The sequence below is a fragment of the Lontra canadensis genome, unplaced genomic scaffold, assembly GCF_010015895.1.
Source record: "Lontra canadensis isolate GAN:19392208 unplaced genomic scaffold, GSC_riverotter_1.0 scaffold54, whole genome shotgun sequence".
Classification (NCBI taxonomy): domain Eukaryota; kingdom Metazoa; phylum Chordata; class Mammalia; order Carnivora; family Mustelidae; genus Lontra; species Lontra canadensis.
In genome coordinates this window covers 777,692-801,639 of record NW_022631048.1, presented here as the reverse complement: position 1 = coordinate 801,639, position 23,948 = coordinate 777,692, and the positions used below count along the sequence as shown (strand labels likewise).

At 41.9% G+C, this 23,948-nt stretch overlaps 1 protein-coding gene across 4 annotated transcripts in view; it reads right to left on the bottom strand.

The window, feature by feature from the left end:
* POU6F2 (POU class 6 homeobox 2) overlaps positions 1-23,948 on the bottom strand; it is a 419,114-nt gene that overhangs the window by 358,467 nt on the left and 36,699 nt on the right. For 2 of the 4 annotated variants that reach the window (XM_032874946.1, XM_032874948.1), the window contains exon 2: positions 6,888-7,059. In XM_032874946.1, the coding sequence (XP_032730837.1) occupies positions 6,888-7,059 (172 nt within the window). Of the gene's footprint in view, positions 1-6,887; positions 7,060-7,435; positions 7,461-7,817; positions 7,939-23,948 lie in introns of those variants that run through there. The other 2 variants (XM_032874947.1, XM_032874949.1) reach the window with 2 other exon arrangements.

Here is a 23,948-nt window from a genome sequence, read left to right as displayed (position 1 = left end):
TGATAGCTCACAGTAGTATCACAACACAGACGAAGAGCTGTTACCCAACCAGTCTGCACTTGTTTCATATTTTTATAAAATCTGACTCTGGGAGTCAGGAGGTGGGAGTTCACATGGAAAAGTCTGAGTCAAATCCACATGCGTAATAAACAGGCATCCTCAGAAGCCCCCATACTGCCAAAGCCCAAATACTCCTTCTGACCAAATTTTAATATAAATATTACTATGGTCTTTCCAAAGAAAAGTCCAGTGTTGACAGACTCAGAACACCGCCCAGCTCATAGCACGAAGGGACATGCCCCACTGTAAACACCAGCTTGCAACAAATTACGCTCACTTACTTCCCTCTTTAAAAAAAAAAAAAAAAAGACATTTGAAATTTTAAAGGATAATCGTTTTAAAAGTAAGATCGAAATGTCATTAATAAAAGGAAAGCTGAACAAAAACACCAGCGAAGTAGAGACCCTCAGAAGACAACAAACAAGAAAATTCCAGAGCCATGCTGGAGAATGGCAACTGTTACTAGGAACTCTCTCTCTCTCGCTACCTCTGCCTTTGGATATTTTTAAAAAATTTATTAACCTGACAGCAGGAAACTTTACACAGATTGCCCCCTGACAGGGTGCCAGTTTGGTATAAACACTTTGCTATCTTTTTCTTTAGCATAAGAAAATCAAGAAACATGTTAAGTAGAGCCAGGTGCATATGTGGGCAAACGTGACTGCTCCTTGGCCGGTCTCGGCACCCAGGGGAAGGCCTGAGAATAATCAGGAGCCCAATAGCAGAGCGGCACCCTTCCTCCTTCCTCCTTCACGTCCACTTTCTTTTTAATGTGTGGGTATCTGATGTATTATTAATCCCCAAACATAAGCCAGCAAGATCGCCAATCAAAGGAAGTACCAGTCTTCTCACAAATTATTTGTTTACTGTCTAAGAGCAAGCAAGGTGCACTCGAAATAGTCACTTAAGTCTCATTTCTCAAGTGGGGGGAAATTTTATTTGGCCAGTTCTTACAAGAAGAACGCAATCTCTATAATTAAATTGGGTAATTGAGAAAGAAGACAATCTACTTAAGGGCCGAGCCTTGGGAGCTTGAATCTGGAATGCACCTCTATTTATTAATTATGACACAAACTGGGCTGGGTGAATGATAAAACCTCTCCTATGCCCCGTAACCTTTAAGTCAGAAACATCCAAGATGCTAAAAAGACGAAAATGAATGCCTTAAAAGGGGGGGGGTGTGATGCAGATTAATGTAATTCCTAATACTTTGTCTTATTTCCAATCCTGTATAGGACCGTTTAACAACAATGACAACAGAATAGAAGAATCGTAGCCACCAAGGTAGAAGAAAAATGTAAAACCATACCAGCATTTTAGTTTGCTAATGTGTTAGCACGGACAACATCTTCAGACACTTGCAATATCGAACTTTCTTCTATAAACAGATGTCTGACCTGAGCACCCCAGGCTCGGCAGAAACAGAAAAGGGAGCCACTAAGAGTGTCCCCACTGAATCTCGTGTCACGTACTGTGTCCATTAAAGTGTCACTTAGAAATGAGCATAGCTCAGCCAACAAATATGGCGAAAAGTTTGAACATCCGTGCTAGTGCCTATGGATTTATTTGTATTTCAAAACTTACACATTAACCCTATTTCAAGCGGATTTACTTATCAAGGTAGTATCACAATGGTTTTCGGGGGGAAGGGGAGGAACACTAAAACCAAGTCTGTCTATACACACAGAGTGGATTTTTTTTTAAAGAAATACCTAGGTGCATTAGGTTGCCCTAAATGTTCAGGAATGTATCTAAATGTGCATTTCCCCCTCAGTAGTCAGAGAAAAACACCATAAGGGTTTGTTTGCCTATTAAATAATAACTGATGTTTGACAAATACTTTATCATGCATCTCATTTACTTACACAAATATAGGTTTCCATTGGTTTCTTTTAAATAGCTATTTGGGCATAGAATCTATTCTCCATATTATTTAGTTAAAAGTAGAGATCTTGGATATTTCCCGAGCAACATACACTTTCTTCAGTGAAAAAATAGAGTACATTTTCCATTAAAAGACTATAAAAACTCATAAAAATATAAAAGCACAATGCATATGGTAAATAAATTTATTTCTCTAGGGAATATTCCCCATCACCTGCCAGCTAAATCCTTCTTGGGCTTCAGCCTGACATCCTGGTTACTGGCCCCAGCATATTTCATCAGAATATTATAAATATCCAAGACATTGGAACCTTGAGAGAGATGTTTCAATAAAGTCATACAGTGATGCCATAATGAAGGCTTCTACTCGTTCACAGGCAGCCTGGCCACAAAGAGCAGCCCCCCCCCCATAATGCCCCACCAGTGACCTCCATGTTGACCTGCAGGGACCACTGTCTCAAGGGGTGACAAGACAATTTAATCCTTTATCCCTTTGTCATTGAAAAGGACTCCACTGCCATAAATTCTAATCAAGTCAAACTGGCTGGCAATTAAAAAAAAATCTTATGAAGCATGTTTTTATGAGAAAGATAACAGAAAGGAAGGGAAAAAGAAAAACCCTACAGATGGGACATTTTCCAGCCAGGAAGAATCACTGACCCAACTTTCAATCCTTTTCTGAAAGTTCACAGGTAAATGATATTGAAAACACCCACGCCTGCACGTATCTGCAATTTCTTTTAACCCAGAAAAAACACAGCAGCATGACAGAAAACTAAGCATCCCTTTTTACCTCGGGTCCAACATGTATAATTGTTTTTTCTGTTTACATCTCAGCTCAGGAGCTGTGTGCCCAGTTCACGGACAGTGGGGTACAACCGAGCAGCGGAGCAAGACAGGGGCCCAGCCACCCGAGGTCGTTGCGACTTTAAGAAAAGCAATCATGAGGTTTATCTTGAAACAATAAAACTACTCCCAGGAGGAGCACAGTTAATAAATCATCTTTCAAATTTCAAATATATCTGGGAGAAAATATTTAGGGCCTGTTTTATGCGCTCTCTCTTCTTTAGCCAAGACTGCATGGGAAAACTTTAGTACAGATATTTTTCTGGGGATATATATTACTTTTATCCTTCCTGTGGCCATCTTTCCGACGAAGTTGTTGATGCTCCACCATTTGAATTTTAGCATCCAACTTGACGGAATGGGGACCACTGAATTCTTGATGTGCATGACTAAAAACGAAGCACCACATTTAGACAGGGGCATAAATGTCACCCGAGAAACACAGCAACCTCTTCCTTTTGAGATCCTTTGCCAAAGGCCAGTTCTGAGAATGGTTTCGAATAGGTACATCACCGGTCACATATTAAATGGCTGGCCCCGTGTGCCATCGCTCATTCGATCCTGCGACGGAAACCCAGGGAGATGGGGAGCCCCATTCTCTGATAGCACCCCCCCACACACACCATCAACATGCAAGTCTCTTCTCGTCCATACCATTTCCTACAGCTCAGAGCTCAGCAGAATACAGTCAAGGACCGAAAAGAAGGAGACGGTTATTCCACAGGCTTTCCAAGAATAAATAACGTACCACTTAATGATATCACAGAGAACTACCTCCCAACACGTTTCTCAATGAAACGTGGATTCAGCTCTCCTAAGCGTACTTGAGTCTCCATAGCTGTTCAAGTTAAGCAAAATGTTACCTCTGATGTAATTACTTCATAAAACACAAGGGCCCTTTTCTGAACTTTCTACTGAGGCTGGCATATGACTTCTGGTTTTCTCCTTCCGGTATTCTGAGCTGCACGGGACACGGAAACATCCTGGACAGTGTATTTCCCTTTGGATGCTGTTAAGAGCAGAGGTGCAATTTCAGGAGAGGCATAAAAGACCCACCGGTTCCTGGAATTTCCTTTGTTTATCCATAGAGGGCATCCGTATTAGTCTTTCTGCTGCAGTTTTGGACTGAAGGTACCCATACTGTGAAAGAAACAGGCTTGTGCTCTGGGCTGCTGATTTCAATGAGGCACCGAAGGGAGAATCATTTCCAAAGAAATCCATCAATACTGAAATTTCAGGTACAGTACAAAAAAAAAAAAAAAAAAACCTAAAAAACCAACAAAAAACCAAACTGAGCTCTTCTTGCCTCCTGTTGTTGCTAAATGTCTCTCCACAAAAGTGAACACATCGAGATGTTCACAGTTTGTCTTAATCTGCTCCTTTCCTTACGGGAAGCAGGGTTTTCAAGAACGCAATACGCATACCATGAGGGTGACCGTTTGAGGGAGTGTTTAGGAAATCACGGTTGAGAGCTAAACCTGGATGCTCTCAGTTATTTGGGAAAAAAATGTAATTCTTCATTGTCAGGCTAAGAGGATCATGAAAACCACGGATAAGAACAAAACCACTTGAGTGTATTCATGTCAAATAAAATGATGGTCCACTCAATGGTCACTCGTTAAGGGCAGCCAAAGTTGATAAAAATCATGGGAGAGAATTATTCTAAAAAGTTTTAGTCAGTTACACAAGCTGGGATTTCTAAGGCTAAGTCTCGGTGATATTAACAGCATAGAACACAATAAAAAGCTCAAGAAGCCTCAGGGAACATTGGGTGCTTCCTTCAATGGACCTTCTAGTCCCTCTGCCTCCCAACCTCTCCAGCAGTTTTCGAAACTGCTAACCTACTGGTTGCTTCTTTACTGAACTGGAAACTGGAAAATAGTCACACTGTATTCAAAAAGCACTCTAGAGACCAAATAAAATTAACTGACTCTATAAGGACTATAGATGAAAGATGGAGATTTTACCTGGTGCCCTCTCACAAATTCAGAAGTTGGGAATTTTAAAGTGAGGATGAGTGCCTTTAAACGCCCACCATGATTTCTACCCTGTAAATATTCCACTTCAGATTATATTTTCAATGAACTTTTAGTTCAAACCTCTTTGACTCTCTTCAGGTTTTTAAAAAAATTTTTTAAGTTATTTCCCTCCCCATGTAAAATAACAGATCTATAACAATTTTCAAAAGCAAGAAATCTAAACAAATATTGAGAAGCCAAATGAATCATCCTTCTATTGGTTTACTTGAAGGAAAAACAAAACAAAACAAAACATGTTGGGGTTATAAGTGAAAGTCTCCAAAATGTATTTACTTTTTAAAAATGCATGCAAAGTTTAAGAGGAAGTAACCCACTATCCACAGTTCTGTTGAATTCACAGTTGATTACTTTTTAAAAGTCAAAATGCTTGGTATTAGCATCCCCAACATCAGAAAGACTGGAGCGTGGCTTTGCCTTTCTGTAATTTATAATTTTATCTGACTTCTCTCCCTAACCCCCTGAAAGGAAATGAGTGTTCTAGGACATGACTCTCCCTACACGCATAAAAACTGAAACTACAACAAAATATTCCTTTAGAGGGCAAATGCTAAAATCTTAATGCCTATGTGTAAAAAAGAAAAAAAAAATCTATGTGGCAGGTGTAGTTTAACAAGAATTTCTTGTTAAAAAACTACACTTTTTGAAAAAGTGTAGTTTAACAAGAATTTCTTGAAACTGAGATCTAGCCTACTCTGAACTATAAAACTGTATTTTACCAATAGAAAATCTGAAACAGAAAGTTTCTCAGCAACACCCCTCTCGTGTTTGACTGAGTGAGCATTTCAAATCAAAGAAAAGCTCCTCTGTTGAAGCTGGCCTAGAGTTGCCAAACACCGAAGCTGCTTTCTTCCTGGAGGCTAAAAAAAAAAATTAAGGATTTTTTTTTTTTTTAGCTGAATTAACGACTTTCTCAACAAAGCAGTCTATGCAGCAGTGTTGTTTCTCTTTGACATTCAGGCACACGGCTGTGTTTTTAACCTGAGACCCAGCAGTGCTCTGCTTAGTATACATGTATCTCTATCTATCTATAAAATCAGGTATATATCAGGTTAATATACATAGGTATAAACAGGTTAGTAGGCATATACACATATTCAGTGTTATAAGTATACAAACACTGGAAAATAATTAAAAGCAAGTGTTTCAGGAGCAAGGTTTCTGAAAACCTACTGTCACTCTATCCCACAAAGTGTTTCTCCAGCCCAGACATCCCTCGCCATCCATCACTCAGTCACGCGCCTCAACAGCCCGCTCCCCTTTCTGATTAGAGATCACAGTTGCTTGAGTTGGCTTACAGAGTGTCATCTGTTTGAATGACAGATGTCTTTGCTGGAGTGGCACTCTGCTTGCTCTTGTTTTGTTTACGGAACAAAGATTCCTGAAAGGTCCTGGGCTGCCTGCACGTTTAGGAAGAGCCTGTAAACACCTGGTCAAGGGAAGACGGGCAGAGGAGGGCTGCAAAGGACCTCTTCTCTTCCCTGGTCCCCCTGCCAGAAGGAGACATACCCACTCTAACCGTGATCACAAAAATGTTATTTCTCTGAGCAATTCCCATAGCCACCTTTGTTTACCTGGCACACAGAGACTTGTATCAATATTTCCCAGTTCCCTCTTTCGTCTTTTGACTACAGATAATAACTCTTAACTCTCCTTCCCCTTAACAAAAGGCTGCGAAGCAACCCGAAACCGAGTCGATATTTATTCAATAAATCTTAACCAATTCTCACAATGGAACTGATTTCCTGATTATTATCACCATCTTCATCTTCTTCTTCTTTTCCTTTTTTTTTTTTTTTTAACCCGGGGACTCTGGCAGTATCTGGCAAGCCCCAAGGAGCAGCGAGGAAGTTCCTTGCTGGGAAAAGTTTGGAGGACATCCTGCCAGCCGCCTGGAATGGGCTCGGGTGGCTCGGCCCCTCCAAGATGCGACGCGCCTCTTTAGCACTTACAAGAAAATTGAATGAACAACAGGGAAAAGGTGGTGGGGGTGGGGGGGGGTGTGGATTGCTTTTCCGGACAACATGGTAGGGCTGAAATGAAATACCTAGACAGACTTACCGAAGAGCTTGCTGGGAGTGTCCTCGCTGTCATTTGATTCCACAGGCGCAAGCAGGGGCTCATTCAGCTCGCTGTCTGAAGTAGCAGCCTTGTCCTCACCTCTCAACTCCGCATTCATTTCACTCCGCGCTGACAGCGAAGGCTTACTGACTTGTCCAGCTATCATTGGATCCTAGGATGGGGGGAAAGAGTGAAGGGGAGGAAAAAAAAAGTGGCAGCTTTAGTGTGCGTGTCCTCTCTCCCTCTCCCTCTCTCCTCTCTCTCTCTCTCTTCCACACACACACTCTCCCTCTCTCCTCTCTCTCTTATCTCTGGCTGCTCCCGCTGTTATTGCCGGCTGCAGTCAAGTGAAGAGCTATTACAGATCCGAGGAGTTCTCCATTACTCCCCACCCTATTAAAGCTCCGCTAGCATGTGAGAGATTCAGGAAGCTTTGGAGGGAAGAAGGGGGAAAAAAAAAAAAAAAAAAAAAAAAACTTCTTTGAAAGCCACCTAACCAACACAGCTTTAATTGTGGGATGTGCTTTTTTGTATGAATGTTTTTACACCTTGTTCGGTCTTTAATGCAGTAAGAAAAAAGAAAGTGCTGGGTTTGTACTTCAGCAACACACTCAAAAGGAAGGAGCACCCTATGGAGGAACCAGGGGCTATTTTAAGAAGCACTCTCCCTGGGGGAGAAGCAATTAAACCCTATCCCCAGAGCAGAGAAAAGAGATAGGGAGAAAAGAGTCCTCAAAAGGCTTTCAATGGAATAAAAGAGATTTCTCATGTAAATTCCATCAGCACCCTTAGAAGTTGACTTGCTGTTCCCAGATTTGGGGCTGAAGCTGACCCCGAAGCCAACGAACATGTTAAACCAAACAATACACAGCAAAACAGATGAAAATTGGTTTAAAAAAATTTTTTTTAAGGAATTGGAAAAATACTTACAAACTGTGTTCAATAATCCCGAAACCCAGAGCATCGTACGCCCCGAGCATGAGAGAAAAAGAAAGCAAAAAAATCACCTCCAAAAAAGGCAAGCCTCCCCCCCTCTTCCCAATAATTTGAATCTGCTTTATCTTCAGCTCATTAGGAGGGCGTCTTGGGATCAGAAGTATTTCCCAAGGAGAGCCGGCTCTTCCATTTGCCAACTAAGATGCATGATACTGTTTGGGCACAAACGCCGGCTGCAGAAGGCAAAGGAAAGCAAGAAGTGCCCTTTTTGCGTTATCTGGGAGCTATTTATTGCCAAGTTCATGCCTAAGTGGTTCCTGAGCAGGAAACAGGTGACCAGCAAAGGAGCAGGTGGGGCGGCAGGCTCTCTTGTCCCATCCTTACATTGGTCGAGGTATGCCTGTGGTTATTTTTTTTTTAATGTATTCATGCCTGAAAAGTGAATTTGATATGACACATGATAATCTATGAAAATGTTAATCAATACAAATAGTTTAAGCTGTCATCAAATGCACTTCTTTGGTCAATACTCATACCACTGAAAACAATGTCACTGTCACCAGGGCTTAATGTGCACAGCACTTAATATTGGACTCTGTGCATCAATGCACTTCTTCTTCAAATACTGTAGGTAAACACATTTTCTCCCTATTTAAGGCTGAGGCACTCAGCACGCATTTAGCTGAGCCGAATCCTCCCTTTTGAATACCTTGATAGGTCCACTGGAGGGCAAAATTAATACTTAATTGAATCTCACAGTCATCAAAATAATCAATACTTTTTTATTATTTATTCTTTACAGTCTGTTGACTGTTTCAAACCTCTGAGGGAATGGTGGAAAGGATTCATGGCTTCGAAACACTGTCATTTAACAAGGTAATTTTCAGTGGGGCATTAGGGGTTGTGAAACATATAATAAAACAAAAATGGTGGCTTATAATAGGAAGAAAGAAAAGAATTATATTTCTGCCATCTAACAAAACAGGATAAATAAAAAAGCAAGTGCAGAGAGAGAGAGGGAGTGGGAAAGGAGGGGGATGAGGGAGAGAAAGACTGGCTTTTGAAGGGTTTTATCATATCAAGAGCAGAGCCGGGCTTTCATAATGCTGACATTTCTCATCCTGACAATCCTAAACAAGTGGAAAGGATGAGATCGTAGATATCATCTTTCATCACATTCTCCGGCTTAAGAACCAACATGACAGCTCCTCTCCCCTTTACACTGTTAATTACTAAATAAAATACTACTCTCTGTCAGCATCAGATGATTGCAGATAGCAACCACAAACATTTCTCCATTGTTTCCCCCCTCTGGATGGGTGATACCTACCTTGAACTCTTTAGAAAATAAATTAGGCTTGTCTCACCATATTGTAAATATTTGAAATATAATCAATGTCATCAATGTGGTCGATTCACGGTATTGTCAGCCTGAATTTGCTGGTGATAGATTAGCATTTCATTGACTGTGTTTGGTCACTGAGATGGGGAGGAAAGCAGGCGTAGGGGAAAGGAGATGCGAAATTCTCAAATTCTCCCCTAATTTCTTTCCTAGGCAGCTAAGAGAATGTGTTTGGATTCTTCTGAGTCAGTTCCTGGAGCAGGGTGGGGAGGGAAGGGAACATGGCTTTGCCTCCGACTTTTGGTTAAGTGTACTCCTCACCCGAAGTAAAGAGCCCAGGTTTACATTCTAGGACATTTTTACTTCACAAAAGGCTGAATACTCAGTCTGTCTAATCTAGAGGAAGGGTTGCGATCTGTGCCTTTGAGACACCCTATCTCTGAGGCCACATGGCTCATTTTGGCTTTCTTTCTTTTTTTTTTTTTTTTAAAGAAAGCGTTCATGGGAAACTTATGTTTAGAATGGCATTCAAACCCCAGAATCAACCAAACATGGTATCGGAGACTATCTGGGTAGTCTTCCCCAAAACAAAGAATATTTTCCTTTTGTTTTATCTGTGAATGGTCAAACTGAATCCTGAAGCACGCAGAGGAGCCGAAATGCAGCTGCTAAGTTCAAGTGCACTTAAATCTTGAAGGTGTTCAGTCTGGCTGATGTGTGCAAAGCATGTGCTGGCGGATGGTATGTGTTCACTGACCATTAGCTCTTCTTCCTTAAATTACTTTTATGTACCTCATACATGGCTCGGTTCCCAACTAGTGCCTCTCGGGGACTCGAGCTTAGGAAATTCAGGAGTTTGTCAACCAGGTACTCATTTGATTTTTCATCTTACAAAACACTTTACTTTTTCCGTGATGCAGCTGTAGCCCACATCTATATGTGCATGACATGGTTAAACAGCAAACCCCCAGTGAGGCAGAGAGCAGACAGCTTTTAATCACAGCTGCAGCCACTGGGGGGTCCATTTGAAAATGTGTCACAAGCAGTAACCACTGAGTACAGTCATAAGTGATGCGGGAGTGCCTCTTTCAAGCAGCACTCGGCTCAGAAGTCATTCTTCCCCTGCCAAAAGGGTTGGCAGTCCATAAAAATCCTTTCTGCCAGGGCGAAGAAAGGATTTTCCAACAGGCGCCAACATAGGTGCTTGCGGGAATGCAAGAGAGTTGCAGTGGTACCATGCACAAGGACCTCTGCAGCAGCCTGCGGGAACGGAAATAGCTAGGAGAGGCAAAAAATAGAAGCGGCGAAGACATCTTGCTTAAAAATCAGAAACTGTCATGACTGCAGGCGAAGAAGCTGGGACTTCTCTGCAATTCTTTTATCAGCCCTGATAGAGGAAAAATGACTGATTCAATATGGAGGAGTGGCAAGTAGGTGTAAGAACAGGACATGGCGGGTGTCAATAGAGGCCAATCCATGACGACGCATGAGGCTCATCAGAGACCCAAGAGCCAGACGCTGAGAGAAGAAACAGGAGAAGTGGCTTCCATGAGCAAAATCTGAACAAGTTTCGCCATGTCCTACAATGAAAGGACTGTGGTCAACATCACACCCACCCAGCGATGACTGAAATTCCAGCACTGTCAAAGAACAAAAATCGGTCCCATGTCTCAAAGGAAGAGAGACACTTCAGATGTATGTAACGTCACCCAAACTGTGCAAGGCATTAGTCCCCCTTTGAGGGACACAGGTCTGAGACTCAGCAAAGCTGAGTGACTTGTCCCAACACAGCTCGTGAGTGGTGACGCAGTATTTTGAACTTCAGTAGATTCATGTTTTAATACTGCCCAGTAGGCACTGGGTGAAAAACGAAGGCTCATAAATTTAGTAACTCATGAGGTGTCCCAGAACTTGAATTATGAACCCTGAAGGGCATTAAACCCTGGATAACTGATTCCCAGAGCATGTTGTGTGTAGTGCCTTCCTCCCTGCCGACTCTAAGAACAAAACACTTCTCTGTCCAACACTGCTCGTGTGAAATCTATGGGATGATACAGTGTAGTAGACAGGACATCAGATAGTGTCAAACATCCAGGCTTGCATTCAGGTTCATGGCCTACAGAAACTTAGCAAATCATTTGACTAGCAATACCCTCAATTCTTTCATCTGGAAAATGAAAAGGTTGGAGTAAAACAGCATTTCCCAAAGTGTATTCCCCAGGACATTTGTCCCCAAAAATATTCTACTTAAAAGAGTTTTGCAATCATACCCTCATGGAAAATGCAACAGACGAGTCTTCCAGGAAAGAAACCGATCCAGCTCTGCTTAACCCTGGCATTTCCCCAAATCATCTGAACGCGGAAGGACCTCTCCTTGTAATCTCTGTTGCATTGTCCACTGGATCCGGTGCCTCTTGAAACTCATTTTAGAGTTTCTCCTAAATTTATATTCACAATACTGCTAATGTAAACTAGAGCTCTAACTATCAGTGATGCTGCAATAATTACCCAGAAGCCTTCAGCAAGTACACATCTGCCCGGTGCTTCCCACACTTTAATAACTTTTACCTATGGCTCATTTCTATATGGTCACATACAACTTAGCATATACTAAATGTCTATATTCTCACTGTATACTAATTCCCGATGTCTTTTAATATAATTTTAAAGTACAGATGTCCCTGTGCAGCTCAGGTCATGATTTGAGTTCATGAGATTGAGCCCCATGTCCAGCTCTGTGCCCAGCATGGGGTCTGCTTGGGATTTCCCTTCTCCCTTTGCCCCTCCCCCACTTGCATGCGTGCTCTCTGTCTCTCAAAATAAAAACAATTTTTTAATAAAAAAAAATATATCCCTGTGTATTTCCGTTGTAATCCCCCCTTTATCTGAAGAGCAGATATAGGACACTGTAGGAAGGAAGAGGATTCAGTTTGGGCTTTCACTCAGCTGTCAACAATAACCCCCAATAAACAAAGAGATAATTCAGCTAAAGGCCTGCAGTAATTTAGCCAACAGAGTTTTGTAAGCAGAATCATTCTCATTTGACAGTCAGAGAAACTTAAGATAGCAAGATGATTAACTCAGCAAAGCATCCGTGTCCAGTGGCACCCACGTGATGGAAATAGCCACCCCCGTCTAAACTGAGCTTGAACAGGGTCCAGCATATTTTTATGTACATACAAACCAACTATGAAACAGGCAATCAGAAGATTTTGAGGGAAATGTAAATAAGACAAGCAGGTTTCACAAATCTGAGGAAACAATTCCTTTGTTTGCAAAGTGCCAAAGTATGGCAGAGTGATGCTCAACGGATCTATTTCTAGAATTCAATAGAAAAATTATATCCATTATAAAGAAAAAAAAATGTATCAGGCCTTCCCCCACCCCCTTAGAAGACCACATTTCAATTTAGGAAAAAGGTCGATGCATTTACCTACAGCTCATTTAAGATGCAAAGACAGCACCATATTTTGTATTTAATTTCTCCCGCTGAGAAGAAGTAAAATCAAAATCACAGATAATTAAGAGGATAAAACTAGATTTTCATGGGTTTGGGGAAAGAAAACTTCAAGTGTGAATTTTGTTACCTTGATTATGAAGTAAAACAGTCTTTATCTTTCTTTTACCAATTACCAAATATTATTAAGTCAGTTGGTTCTCATTAAAATAGTTAACGTACTGAAGAATCGTTCCTCAAAAGTTACAAGGCATTTCTACCTTTTTTAACCATGCAATATTTCCTCTTTTTAATAATAATTTGTAAAGACATTCTATTTCACTTTTAGAAATAAGACCATTGTGGGGTGCCTGGGTGGCTCAGTGGGTTAAAGCCTCTGCCTTAAGCTCAGGTCATGATCCTGGGGTCCTGGGATTGAGCCCAGCATCAGGCTCTCTGCTCAGCGGGGAGCCTGCTTCCCCCTCTCTCTCTGCCTACCTCTCTGCCTACTTGTGATCTCTGTCTGTCAAAGAAATAAATAAAATCTTAAAAAAAAAAAAGAAATAAGACCATTGTTTATTTTTATATTTTTTCTACTGTTGTAAGTATATATATTTATTGTTGAAAATTCTGAAAATTGGTAACGATCGAAACACTAAAAATACCATAAATTCACCCACCGCCATGTCTTTCATTTTAAATGTCACTTTCTAAACTGCGAACAAAAATTGTTTTGAAGAAAGCAGAAAAACCCACATTTTTAACAAATACTCAATAGAAATTTACATTATAATGAATTTAATTACAAAGCTTACACAAACACTCTTGTTCATCTCACAATAGATTTTCACTATTTCACAATAGTGAAATGTTGATACCAACCTGGTTTCTGTCCTCAGCCCAAGGTTCCCAACTGTTATCTATCTCCCCCACCTCTCCACCTCCCAGTGTGACTGGGATATTATTGGACCCCATTCCAAAAGAAACGAGCTGAGTATTCTGTGCAAATCAAGCAGGCATTCAAACTTCAAAAGAAAGGCTGCGTTTGAGGGTAAATCACTAAGGAGGCTTCCCAAGAACTCATGGATGTTCTCTGGTTTTGCATCAAGCACCTGCATGACCACGAGTGAGTCACTATGTCTGCATCTTGGTTTCCATACCAACGGGGCTTTCTATTCTCAAGGGGGACCCTGCGAGACTTGAGTGAGGTGATGCACAGATAATGCACATGAGTGTGGTTAGAAAGATAGATGCATTGCACAGAAACACCACCTTCCATCACACCACCTCCTGCATTGAGGCATCCAACGGACCATGGGTCCAGTTGGACCAGAAGTCTACGCCACGGTGTATGCTGTGGTGTGCCTCCCAGAACCCCCTTCACCACCAGCATACTCATTTCCTGGCTGCCACGAGTGCTGGCCGAGATGGCTCACAGATGAGTCCTCCCTCAGGACTTGCCTTTGCCCAAAGGCAGCTGCCTCTCCAAGGTCATGTCCCTTCTTCAGGAGGCAGTCTCCATTTTGTTGTGTGGCCTGCAAAGCTGAAAATATTTACTCTCTGTCTCCTGACAGGAAAGGTTTTCTGACTCCTGAGCTCCACCCTAGCTTCAGTCAGTTGCCTCAACCAACATTCCTGCTCTGGGAGCTACCATTTCCTCAGAAAGGCCCTACCTCAGGCTTGGATACCATCCAAATTCAGTTACCTCCATTCACCCTCCACCATTCCCTCACCCTGCATTTTGCTGATTTGTATAATTGATATCAATTTTCGTGAGATTAGGATCTCATTGACCAGCCTTACTGGAAGCTAGAAATGGGTTTTCATTTAGTTAGTCACATTCAAGATATATGCCCTAACTAAAATATCCCTCCCTTGAGCGGAATCAGAGGATATTAAGAACCTAGCAAGTCCTGTTGCCTCAGTGTTTCAGGCTAGAAGCCTAAACTGTCCCACATCCAGTCTATGGTTCGGAGAGTTCTAGCTGCCTGATGCTGTGAGAGAAACAGACCTTGCTTCTGAAATCTTGCCTTATCTGCCTTAAGAGAACTTCCATCCATGCTGTGCTAGGTTCACCTGAAATGACAGATGGTTATAACTTCTTCAAGCTTTCAGAGAGGTTGAACGAACAATTTGGGGATTATCTGCTAATAAAAGTGTGCTCAATAAATGTCTCTATGTATGGCAATATCTGGCCTCAGAGCTTCTTTTCATTCTAAGCAGGTGGCAAGGCTTTGGGGACATAGCAAGCCCTCATCCACCTGTAACCACGACCGACTACCATTATCCACCAGAAAGAACCCAACAGCTGTGTGTAAGAAGTGTACTCTAGGCCATTTGCAACATAACCCACCCTACTAGATATTGATCCCCAATTAGAGGAATGTTGTCTTAGGGGTGGGCAGGTCATTACAGAGTGAAATGGGGTACCCTCTTCAGAAGACGGTCTAGGCAAATTGGACTCTTTGCTGCCCCACCTATCCCCAACACTGTCTCTCAGGTTAGTTTAGTTAAGGTAGATGGCCGCAATCATGTTGAAAGGAAAAATAAGACTGCAAAATATCTGATTTGCCTGGATGTCAGAAGATGGTATTTAATTTAAATGTACATATGGGCACAGTCGAAGCATCTCTTGTCTTTTTGTGGAACCTCAAATAAGCAACCTCCTCCTCCCCTATTAATCACCACCCAGGGGCTCTATTTTTCTCCTAGCGCCACCTCCTTTTCACTATGCTTATACTTCTGTTGATTAGTGTTAACTATCAACACATTTATGAGAACTCCAATTAAAGATGACAGAATTAGACATGGAAGTACATCTAAACAGAAACAAGCAAATAAACAAAACAGCTCATCAGTACCAACCTCTAAGTTGGAATAACAATGTAACAATCAGTCAAATGGGAGTCTGTGAGTTCTGGACTTCTAGAGTGCACTCAAGACACAAATCTAGATCGCCACCTTGAACCCATAGCTCTGAGTTCTTTTGGCCCCAAGAGGTTAAAATGACAGTGTGGTTGATGCTTCATGTATACTTACTTATCTGGGAAAAAAGGGAGACATTGCTATTGATAACTTAATAACACCATCAATTCCATTTCTGCTGCTTTGCGAAAAAGCATCAATAAAAGTTCAATTCAGGCTCATCGAGATCTGGTCTTTTGGTAATGGTGTTACATAGCGGTATTGACATCGCATACGCACACCCCCTATTCACACATTCTTCATAATCTGATGGCTTCAAATAGGTATCAGGATTGAATCAGAATACAACTCAAATTAAAGCAAACTGGCATTTAGTGGTTTGAATGTGCAAAGAGAGAACAACCAATCTCCATCCTAAAAATGCTTTCTTTCTGGAGGTACTCACTACATATAATCTCAGACATTTGCAATCTTCTGCAGAAGTGGATGATGCGGTAAGTTCACAGAATGGAAAGACCTTGCCTCTAGTTTCAGAGTTTGCAAACTGAGTACTGAACTGAGAAGCCCTAAGGTTTTAGGGAGGGGCCTCCAGGACCTCCAAGGGAGAAAAGGGAGGACCAAAGCATCCACTCCAAACCTTTAACCACCATATTGGCTCCTCTCATCCATTTTGGGTGGAGTTTCCAATATACTTGGAGAAAGAGTCTCATAGTTCTGCCCATCTTAACCTATTTGTGATGCATCACAGATGCAGTAAAATCATGACAGTTTTCCATTGGTTAATCACTTCTTTTTCCAGAATACTTAAGCCTTTGCCTCAAGCTGAGATGTTTGAGTTTTTTGTAGGTAAATAAGTCTCAGAGTTCTGAATATTGTGTCTGATACAAAATAGGCTCTTAATAAATGTGTTTGGATTGATTGATAGGTTGATTGATGACTGATTAATGACTGTGAGGAAAGCAGACAGGAAGGAAGGAAAGTGTATGTCGTACACATATGTGCGCACACATACACACTGACTTGTATCCGGCTTCCAAAAATGTGAGTTTGGTCTTGTGAGCTGTGTTACTTTATCACAGGACAAAATGGAAGAATTTAATATGGACACTGAAAAGGAATAAAAAAGGTTCCTCCCCCCACACCCCCCGGGACTGAGGTTGAACAGGAGAAAAGCTACCACTGGCAGGGGAGATAAGATTTCCCAAGCAGCGCACCAATGCTGGAGCCTGGGGTGGCCCCAGATGAGCCCAACACCCACCCCCAATCCAAGCCTGGGCCTCCTAGCTCTGTCATGTCCTTTGTTCACCCCACAAGAATCCCCAACTCACCAAGGGGAGTCCAACACTGTTCCTACACAATTGGCTCTCATGTCATTCAGGGGCAAGTGTCACCAAACCCTCTGAGCATATTAGAAAGAGGATTTTATTACAAATGCTCTAACTCCATCATTTTTCTCAGAGGCAAATACTCACTTAAATGAATAATACATTAAATATGGGGATCCTTCTGTTCTTCCAGCACAAATGGGAAAGGACACACAGTTGGGGCGAAAAAGTTTTGATTCAAAAAATAGCCCAGTTCCCTATAGTTTCAAATTTCCATAAATAAATAGAAAAATCCATTCTGCCCCCTGCTGACAGACTAACATTCCTAAAAAATCCAGCTCTGAAACCTGACAGTCTCACAGTACCTTCGGAGTTGGGTCAAAATTCCTGTTTAGCACCCCAGACCCTCTACACTCAGCCAGGGTACAGCTTTCCCCTGGTGGTGGCATGTGGGTAGGCACTGCTTGGCCAAAGAATGCATCAGCCACATCTTTCTAAGCATTGTAAACATACTGGGACGGTTTTCCCGCAGGTGATGATACAATGTCAGCTGACCACCTGGTCTACCCCGCACAGACGCCCTCGCTCTGGCCCACCCCGGGGAGCGGTGGTCAGCTTCACCCGGACCTTGCCACTGGCCCCTGGGGCCGAGAGCCTGTGCTAGCGCCAGGACCACTTCCTACTCACCGAGGAACCTGGGGCAAGGGTCGTAAGACATCTTTCTGCAGTTTCCCTGGAAGGAAAGGATAGGTTTGCGTCTAAATAAATAATCCACAGAAAGTGCTTAGAGTTGACCCCGTTGCATAGTTATAATCAGAGATGTATATACTGTTCTCTGTCTAGCAACTGTCCTGACAAAGAATGAGCGCGTGTGCATTTTATTACAGAGAAACTCCTTCGTCTTCAGAACATTTTCAAAGGGATTCATGATCCATCTGCCAATCCCCCCCACCTCCCTCCCAAATCGGGAGGGAACCAGAGCTGACAAGGGGGGCCTGCCCCTACGTACGTCCTCCCTTTCCAAATTTTAGGGCAGTGCTTGGCACATACTAAGTCCCCGCTAAATATTCATTGATTTTATTTAAGAAAACAAAAATAAGGATCAATACCTATAAATGATGGAAGAAAGGTCAAAACACAGATTTCTGAAAACTAAATTACTCTGACATCTTTTGAGAAGGAATTTATAAATCTTAAGCCCTTGTTATTTTAGGAAAGAAGTATCGGTCCGCCGGCTGTAAATCTTATAGAACTGGATCCTTGAATTAAAATAGTCCCTTGGCTTTTAATTTTTCAGGGTTCAAGTTTCCTGTATCCGCGGTCTCTAAAGAAACCCTTCTATTTCTGTTCAAAGGGCCATAGCCTAATTGATTTCGCTAATACGTGTTTTGCTTTTCTTTCCTCTCAGACTGCAGCAGCCAGCGCCTGGACACGAATAATGTGGGTTGTGATGTTCGCTACTACCTCCTGTTCTTTGGAGCAAGCCGGACGCTCTCTCGGCCAACACCAGCTCCTCCGGAGTTTTCCTCCCATTTTCCGCCCTGGGTCTGCACAGGGCTCCGCCTAGCCCAGCTGCTCCCTTTCCCTCCCTCTCCTGTAATCCACTTGCCTTTAATATTCCGAGGGTGACCCTTGACTGTCCTTTGAATGCAGCTCCAATTCAAAAGGCTTCTGAGCTTTTAAAAGGAGCAGAGATAACATAATTCCAAGGAGCTGGGGGTGGGGAGGGAGGGAGACTGTGATTGGAAAGATTAGCTATATGTTCCCCTTCCTGAGGATTTGGGCTCTCACAAATATGTGAACTGGGAGGTTGGTTTTTAGGGGTTCTCCCCACACCATCAGCTATCTTATTAACCACTATTAAAAATATTTTGTTTCCAACCCAAACTATAAAAAGAGACTTAGCTAAATATTTCTTTGAATCTCGGGTCTTCGAAATCGAGGGCGACTTTAAAACAAAGCTGGCTTTTATTAATATTTATTTATGTCCTCTTTAGTTTGCAGGATTGGGGCGATGGTTCTGAATCAGGGTCTACTAAGACAAGACGGATGCAGCTCGAGAAATATTTTATTGACAATTCATCACGTGCGAAGTGTTGTGCTGGGGACTGTGGGGAATGAAAGGATCAAGAAACATTTGCTACCATCAAAAATTCCGCCTTCTAGTAGACACCAGTAAAGGAAAGAGAGTAACGGTATTAGCGTCTTCTATGAGCGTAGTATACTTGCTTTCACAGATATAAAGTTTTCTTAGCATCCTTATCCTCCAGTTCTGTAAGACACCAATGTATACCCAGCACGTGGAGCACGCATGCGCACATGCGCACACAACATCCTTTCTTTGAAGCACTGTTTTACGGATGCTAATGAATAAACATGCTATTCCGCCCGGCGATCTTCAACTGGCCTTTTCTGGACCTCATTCTTTATTTTAGGGAGCTAACTGGGAACTGATGACTTCCACAATAAAAATAAGGTATCAATACAGCCAACGGCAGGATCACTGACAATGAGGGCCTGCCCCTATGGTATAGATGAGCATCTGAGTTACTACTGTGTGTCACCGAATATTTTTAAAGAATCTCTTCCCTAATATCCTCAAGTACCTAGAGTATTAAGAATAGGTAACATGTTGGGGCGCCTGGGTGGCTCAGTGGGTTAAGCCTCTGCCTTCAGCTGGGGTCATGATCCCAGCATCCTGGGATCGAGCCCCGCATCCGGCTCTCTGCTCTGCAGGGAGTCTGCTTCCTCCTCTCTCTCTGCCTGCCTCTCTGCCTACTTGTGATCTCTCTCTCTCTCTGTCAAATAAATAAATAAAATCTTAAAAAAAAATAAAAGAATAGATAACATGTTGCCAGAGGAAAACAGTTCCATTTTTAACAAATCAGTAAGGCACACTCACTATATATATATACACACACATATATATATGTGTGTATATATATATACACACATATATATATGTTTACACACACATATATATATAATATACAATATATGTAGATGTTATGTATATAATATATATACTATAGATGGGCTACGGTCTTTATAAACAATTGGCTCTTTTCAGTGGCTTTGGAAGCCTTTTTTCCCTATTCTAAACCCATTGCCATGAATTTGCTCAGACAAATCCTCAATAGATTGAAAATAGACAATTTCAACTCAGTGCTGGCTGACTTATCCCAAATCTTATGGGTAAGTGGGTCTACTCCACTAACATCCATGTACCAGGGCCCCAAGAGGACTCCCTCATCCATGGCTGGAATGTAGCATCATTACACAGTCCTTTCTCCTTCTGCTCCACTGACCTTCTGTATTCTTCCTCTACACGCCCATGCCTTTGGCCTAAAAAGTTTTCTGTCTCCTGCACAAAACAAATGAGACATGGATTGTTGCCAGGTTCCCTTACTTCTTACCTAACTCCAGCTATGGGACCCATGTCTCTAATTCCCTGCTGGGCAGCCCTGTAGGATCTGGGGTCTGCCTCTAAGGCTGGCCCCTGGCTTTCAGATCTTTCAGGGTCTGCTTGTGGGAGCTCATTTCCTTGGTATGTCAAGCAAACCTGCAGAGGACTCCCTTAAAAAGAAATCAGCAAGAAATCATATTATTGGTTAAAAACAAGCAGAAAAGTAAATTCAAATGAGCACTGAAATAATCTGGGAAACCAATTTCGAGTTTTTTCAATACAAAAATAGAGTCAATTACGATCAGTTTTTAATAATCGAATACATTTGTTTTTGATCCGGTGGAAAACGGTTTGCTTTGTTGTTGTGTGAGAATTATGGGAGATTTTTTTCCCTCCCCATTTAACTTTGATATGGGGGAGTGTTTTTAAATGCTAGTTATTCATTTATTTGACAAATATGTATTGAGGGAATATTGCCTGCCATTCCCTCTTCAAGGTACTGGGCACAAATCACGGAACGAGATGGATCACATGCAGGCCTTCGCACACTGAAATGAGCCTGGGAGACAGACAAACACCATTGAGATGGTACCACTGTGCTGGGAAGTGGGAAGTGTTATAAGTGGAGATAAAGCAGGGTCAAGTGTGCAGAGGAATGTGGGTGTGTAACTCACATAAGAGGAGAGAGGTCACACAGATAAGGGAGTGAGGGGAGGTTCTGGAACATCATAAGGGGATAGTGAGAAAATGGCCCTGGTCTGGGAGTCTGCTTGGTGGTCTCCAGAGATCAGGAGGTCAAGGTGGCTGAGGGCAGGTGGGTGGGCGTGGTTGGAGGTGAGGCCAGAGAAGCGGGTGCCGGAGAAGTAGCCAAGGGCAAGATCAGGTGGGGTCTTCTGGGCTACTTTGGGAACCTGGGATTTAATTCCCAACATGAGGAGAAACCATTTGGGAATGGGAAAACATTCCTAGCATGTGAGGAAACCAAGATGTGACAGGATCTGGTTCACCTTTCAAAAGGTTGCTTTGTGGGGGAGACAGGAAGGAAGCATAGAGGGATAGACCTTGTCGTTTGGGTACTAGATTAAAAACAAAAAACAATTTAACAACTTCACTGAGCTATAATTGATATTTTTTTATAATTGATATTTTTAAAGCTGCACATATTCAATGTATGCAATTTGTGAGTTTGAACATATGTATACCCAATATGCGTACCTGTGTGAACTCAACCCCACAATATAAGTAATAAACCCATCCATCAACCCCCGAAGTTTCTTTGTGGCCCCTTTACCAGACAAAGTTTTTGTTAAAAATAAAGGATTGCGATAAACCATAAGTGACTCTTAATCTCACAAAAAACTGAGAGTTGCTGGGGGGAGGGTGGTTGGGAGAAGGGGGGTGGGGTTATGGACATTGGGGAGGGTATGTGCTATGGTGAGTGCTGTGAAGTGTGTAAACCTGGCGATTCACAGAGCTGTACCCCTGGGGATAAAATATATTATATGTTTAAAAAAATAAAAAAATTTAATAATAAAATAAAGGATTGCAGAGGGCATGCACTCAAATCATACAAAAACCCAAATTTAAGCCACATTTTTTTTCTCACTACCTTATCACACAGCCTTTCTGTCAACTTAATTTCTTTTGAAAAATTTATCAAATGAACTGTCTCTCGGCTTTAGCTGCTTTGGTAGAACCTGTACTGGCTGTCTCTTGCTCACCTGTGAGGCCTGATGGGATTGTTACCGAAGTGCCCCTGGGCAGGGGCGGGCAGGTGCAGCCAGGAGTGGCCAGGTGAGGAAGGCGGGAGTCCCCAACATCACTGAGTCGGTCCTTGTGAACAGTCGACTAGATAGACCCCTATGCAGTTTTAGAAAAGTGTCTTTAACCTCTCTGAGTAGTTCTTTCATCTAAAATAATATCTGTCACTTCCCAGTGGGGCTTAAGGATGACACATGGAAAAAGACCATCCTCTACAGGAGTCTCCCAGCATTAAGGCCCCTCCCAAGCCTGGGAACAGTTTTGGAAGCAAGTTCTCATGGTCACTTGGGTTCTCTGATCTCCACAGGATAAAAAGCACCCTTTTCAACTGTTAATAGCTTGCACGGACTTCAGTTTGGAAATTTCTGCTCCTCAAGTCCTCTTCCTAAGGCAGCTTTGGGTTCTGTGGTGGCACTTGGAAGAAGCTAGTGCCTTTCTAGCCTCCTTTCCAGTCTACGCCATCTCTCTGTTGCCATCCACTCTGGGATGGGCCGTGTCCCTGAGGTTCTGTGTGACTCAGGGCAAGGGCTTGGTCCTACTCTCTGCAACCCCCAACTGTGAGTGTCACATCCTGGGGATCAGACCCAGCTGGGGAGGGTCGCAGGGTTGGGTTCCTGGACCCTTCCTCACACCTGCCAATCATTATTGCAGAGGGAGGGGCTCAGGAATCTACACTTTTAACACGTTCCTCAGGAAACTCTTCAGAACATTTACATGTGAGAACTCCCAACGTAATGGCATATCCTAAGGACCCAGATGGAAAGCGAAAAGCATCACCAAGTGTCCCCAACTTTTCAGAAGGAAGCATGCCATAGCACTACCCAGATTCATAACTTTGACATTGGAGAAACCCTCTATAAATGCCTCTTATTCTGTCCTCTGAGTCATACAATTTGAGGTCTTGAACTGTTTATTTCATATTCTCGGTATTTCAGATTTTATCTTTTATCCTTTGAAAATTGTCGTTCATTTTGACAGTTATATTTTGAGCTCCATTTTTTTCATTCATTTCTACCTTGACTTTTAGTTTATAATTATGTAATGCATTGTAGGAGTTTTTGAAAATTATCTCTATATATTATATATATATGCATAATATGTGTATATGCACACACATATATAGTATGTCTGTATACAATTTTTGTCATCTTTGTTCATGCTTTTAAATCCACATTGCATATACAAGTTAGTGTCCTGCTTTTGTAATTCCCTTTTTCCTTCAAGAAATATTTATTGAAGACCTAACTTGCGCTACCAGCTGACAAACAGTGAGCCAGCTGGACACTACATTCGCCTTCACAAATATTATTATATAGAAACCATGTTCTCAAAATTCAACATTATCCAAAATTGTGATCTCAAATAGCTAAATAGTTTTTACTGATGGATGTGCCATGATTTATTTAATTATTTTCTAACTGCAAAATATTCTGGGCTGTGGTCTTTGAAATGGGATCCCTGCACGCTAGGAACTAGGCAAAACAATGGAGTAAGTAAGGCACAGGAAGAAAGTATTAAAATTTTGACTTTTATTTCAACTTTTTCAATTCTATTTGGGGTATGTTTTTAAGTGGTAAAAATAAATGGTACAAAAACCCATAAACAAATAAACTTACATACATTAGGAGTATAGGCAAAAATTATTTTCATCAATAAAGCTGAGTTATCACAAAACCTTGGAGTCCCTTGATTTAAGATGCGTCCCATTATTCACACAAAAATAAAATTTTGACAGTTTTAAATATATTCTCAGGAGTGAAATTACAGGTAAAAGAGTGTGGCCCATTGCCAAATTGCTTTCAAGGTCAGTTGGTGGGAAATTTATGCTCCCAGTGTATGAGGAAGCTTCTCTTTTATATTATATATATTTTTTAATTTTTTCTAATTTATTAGATGGAAACTGGCGTTTTATTAATGTTTTAATTTGCAT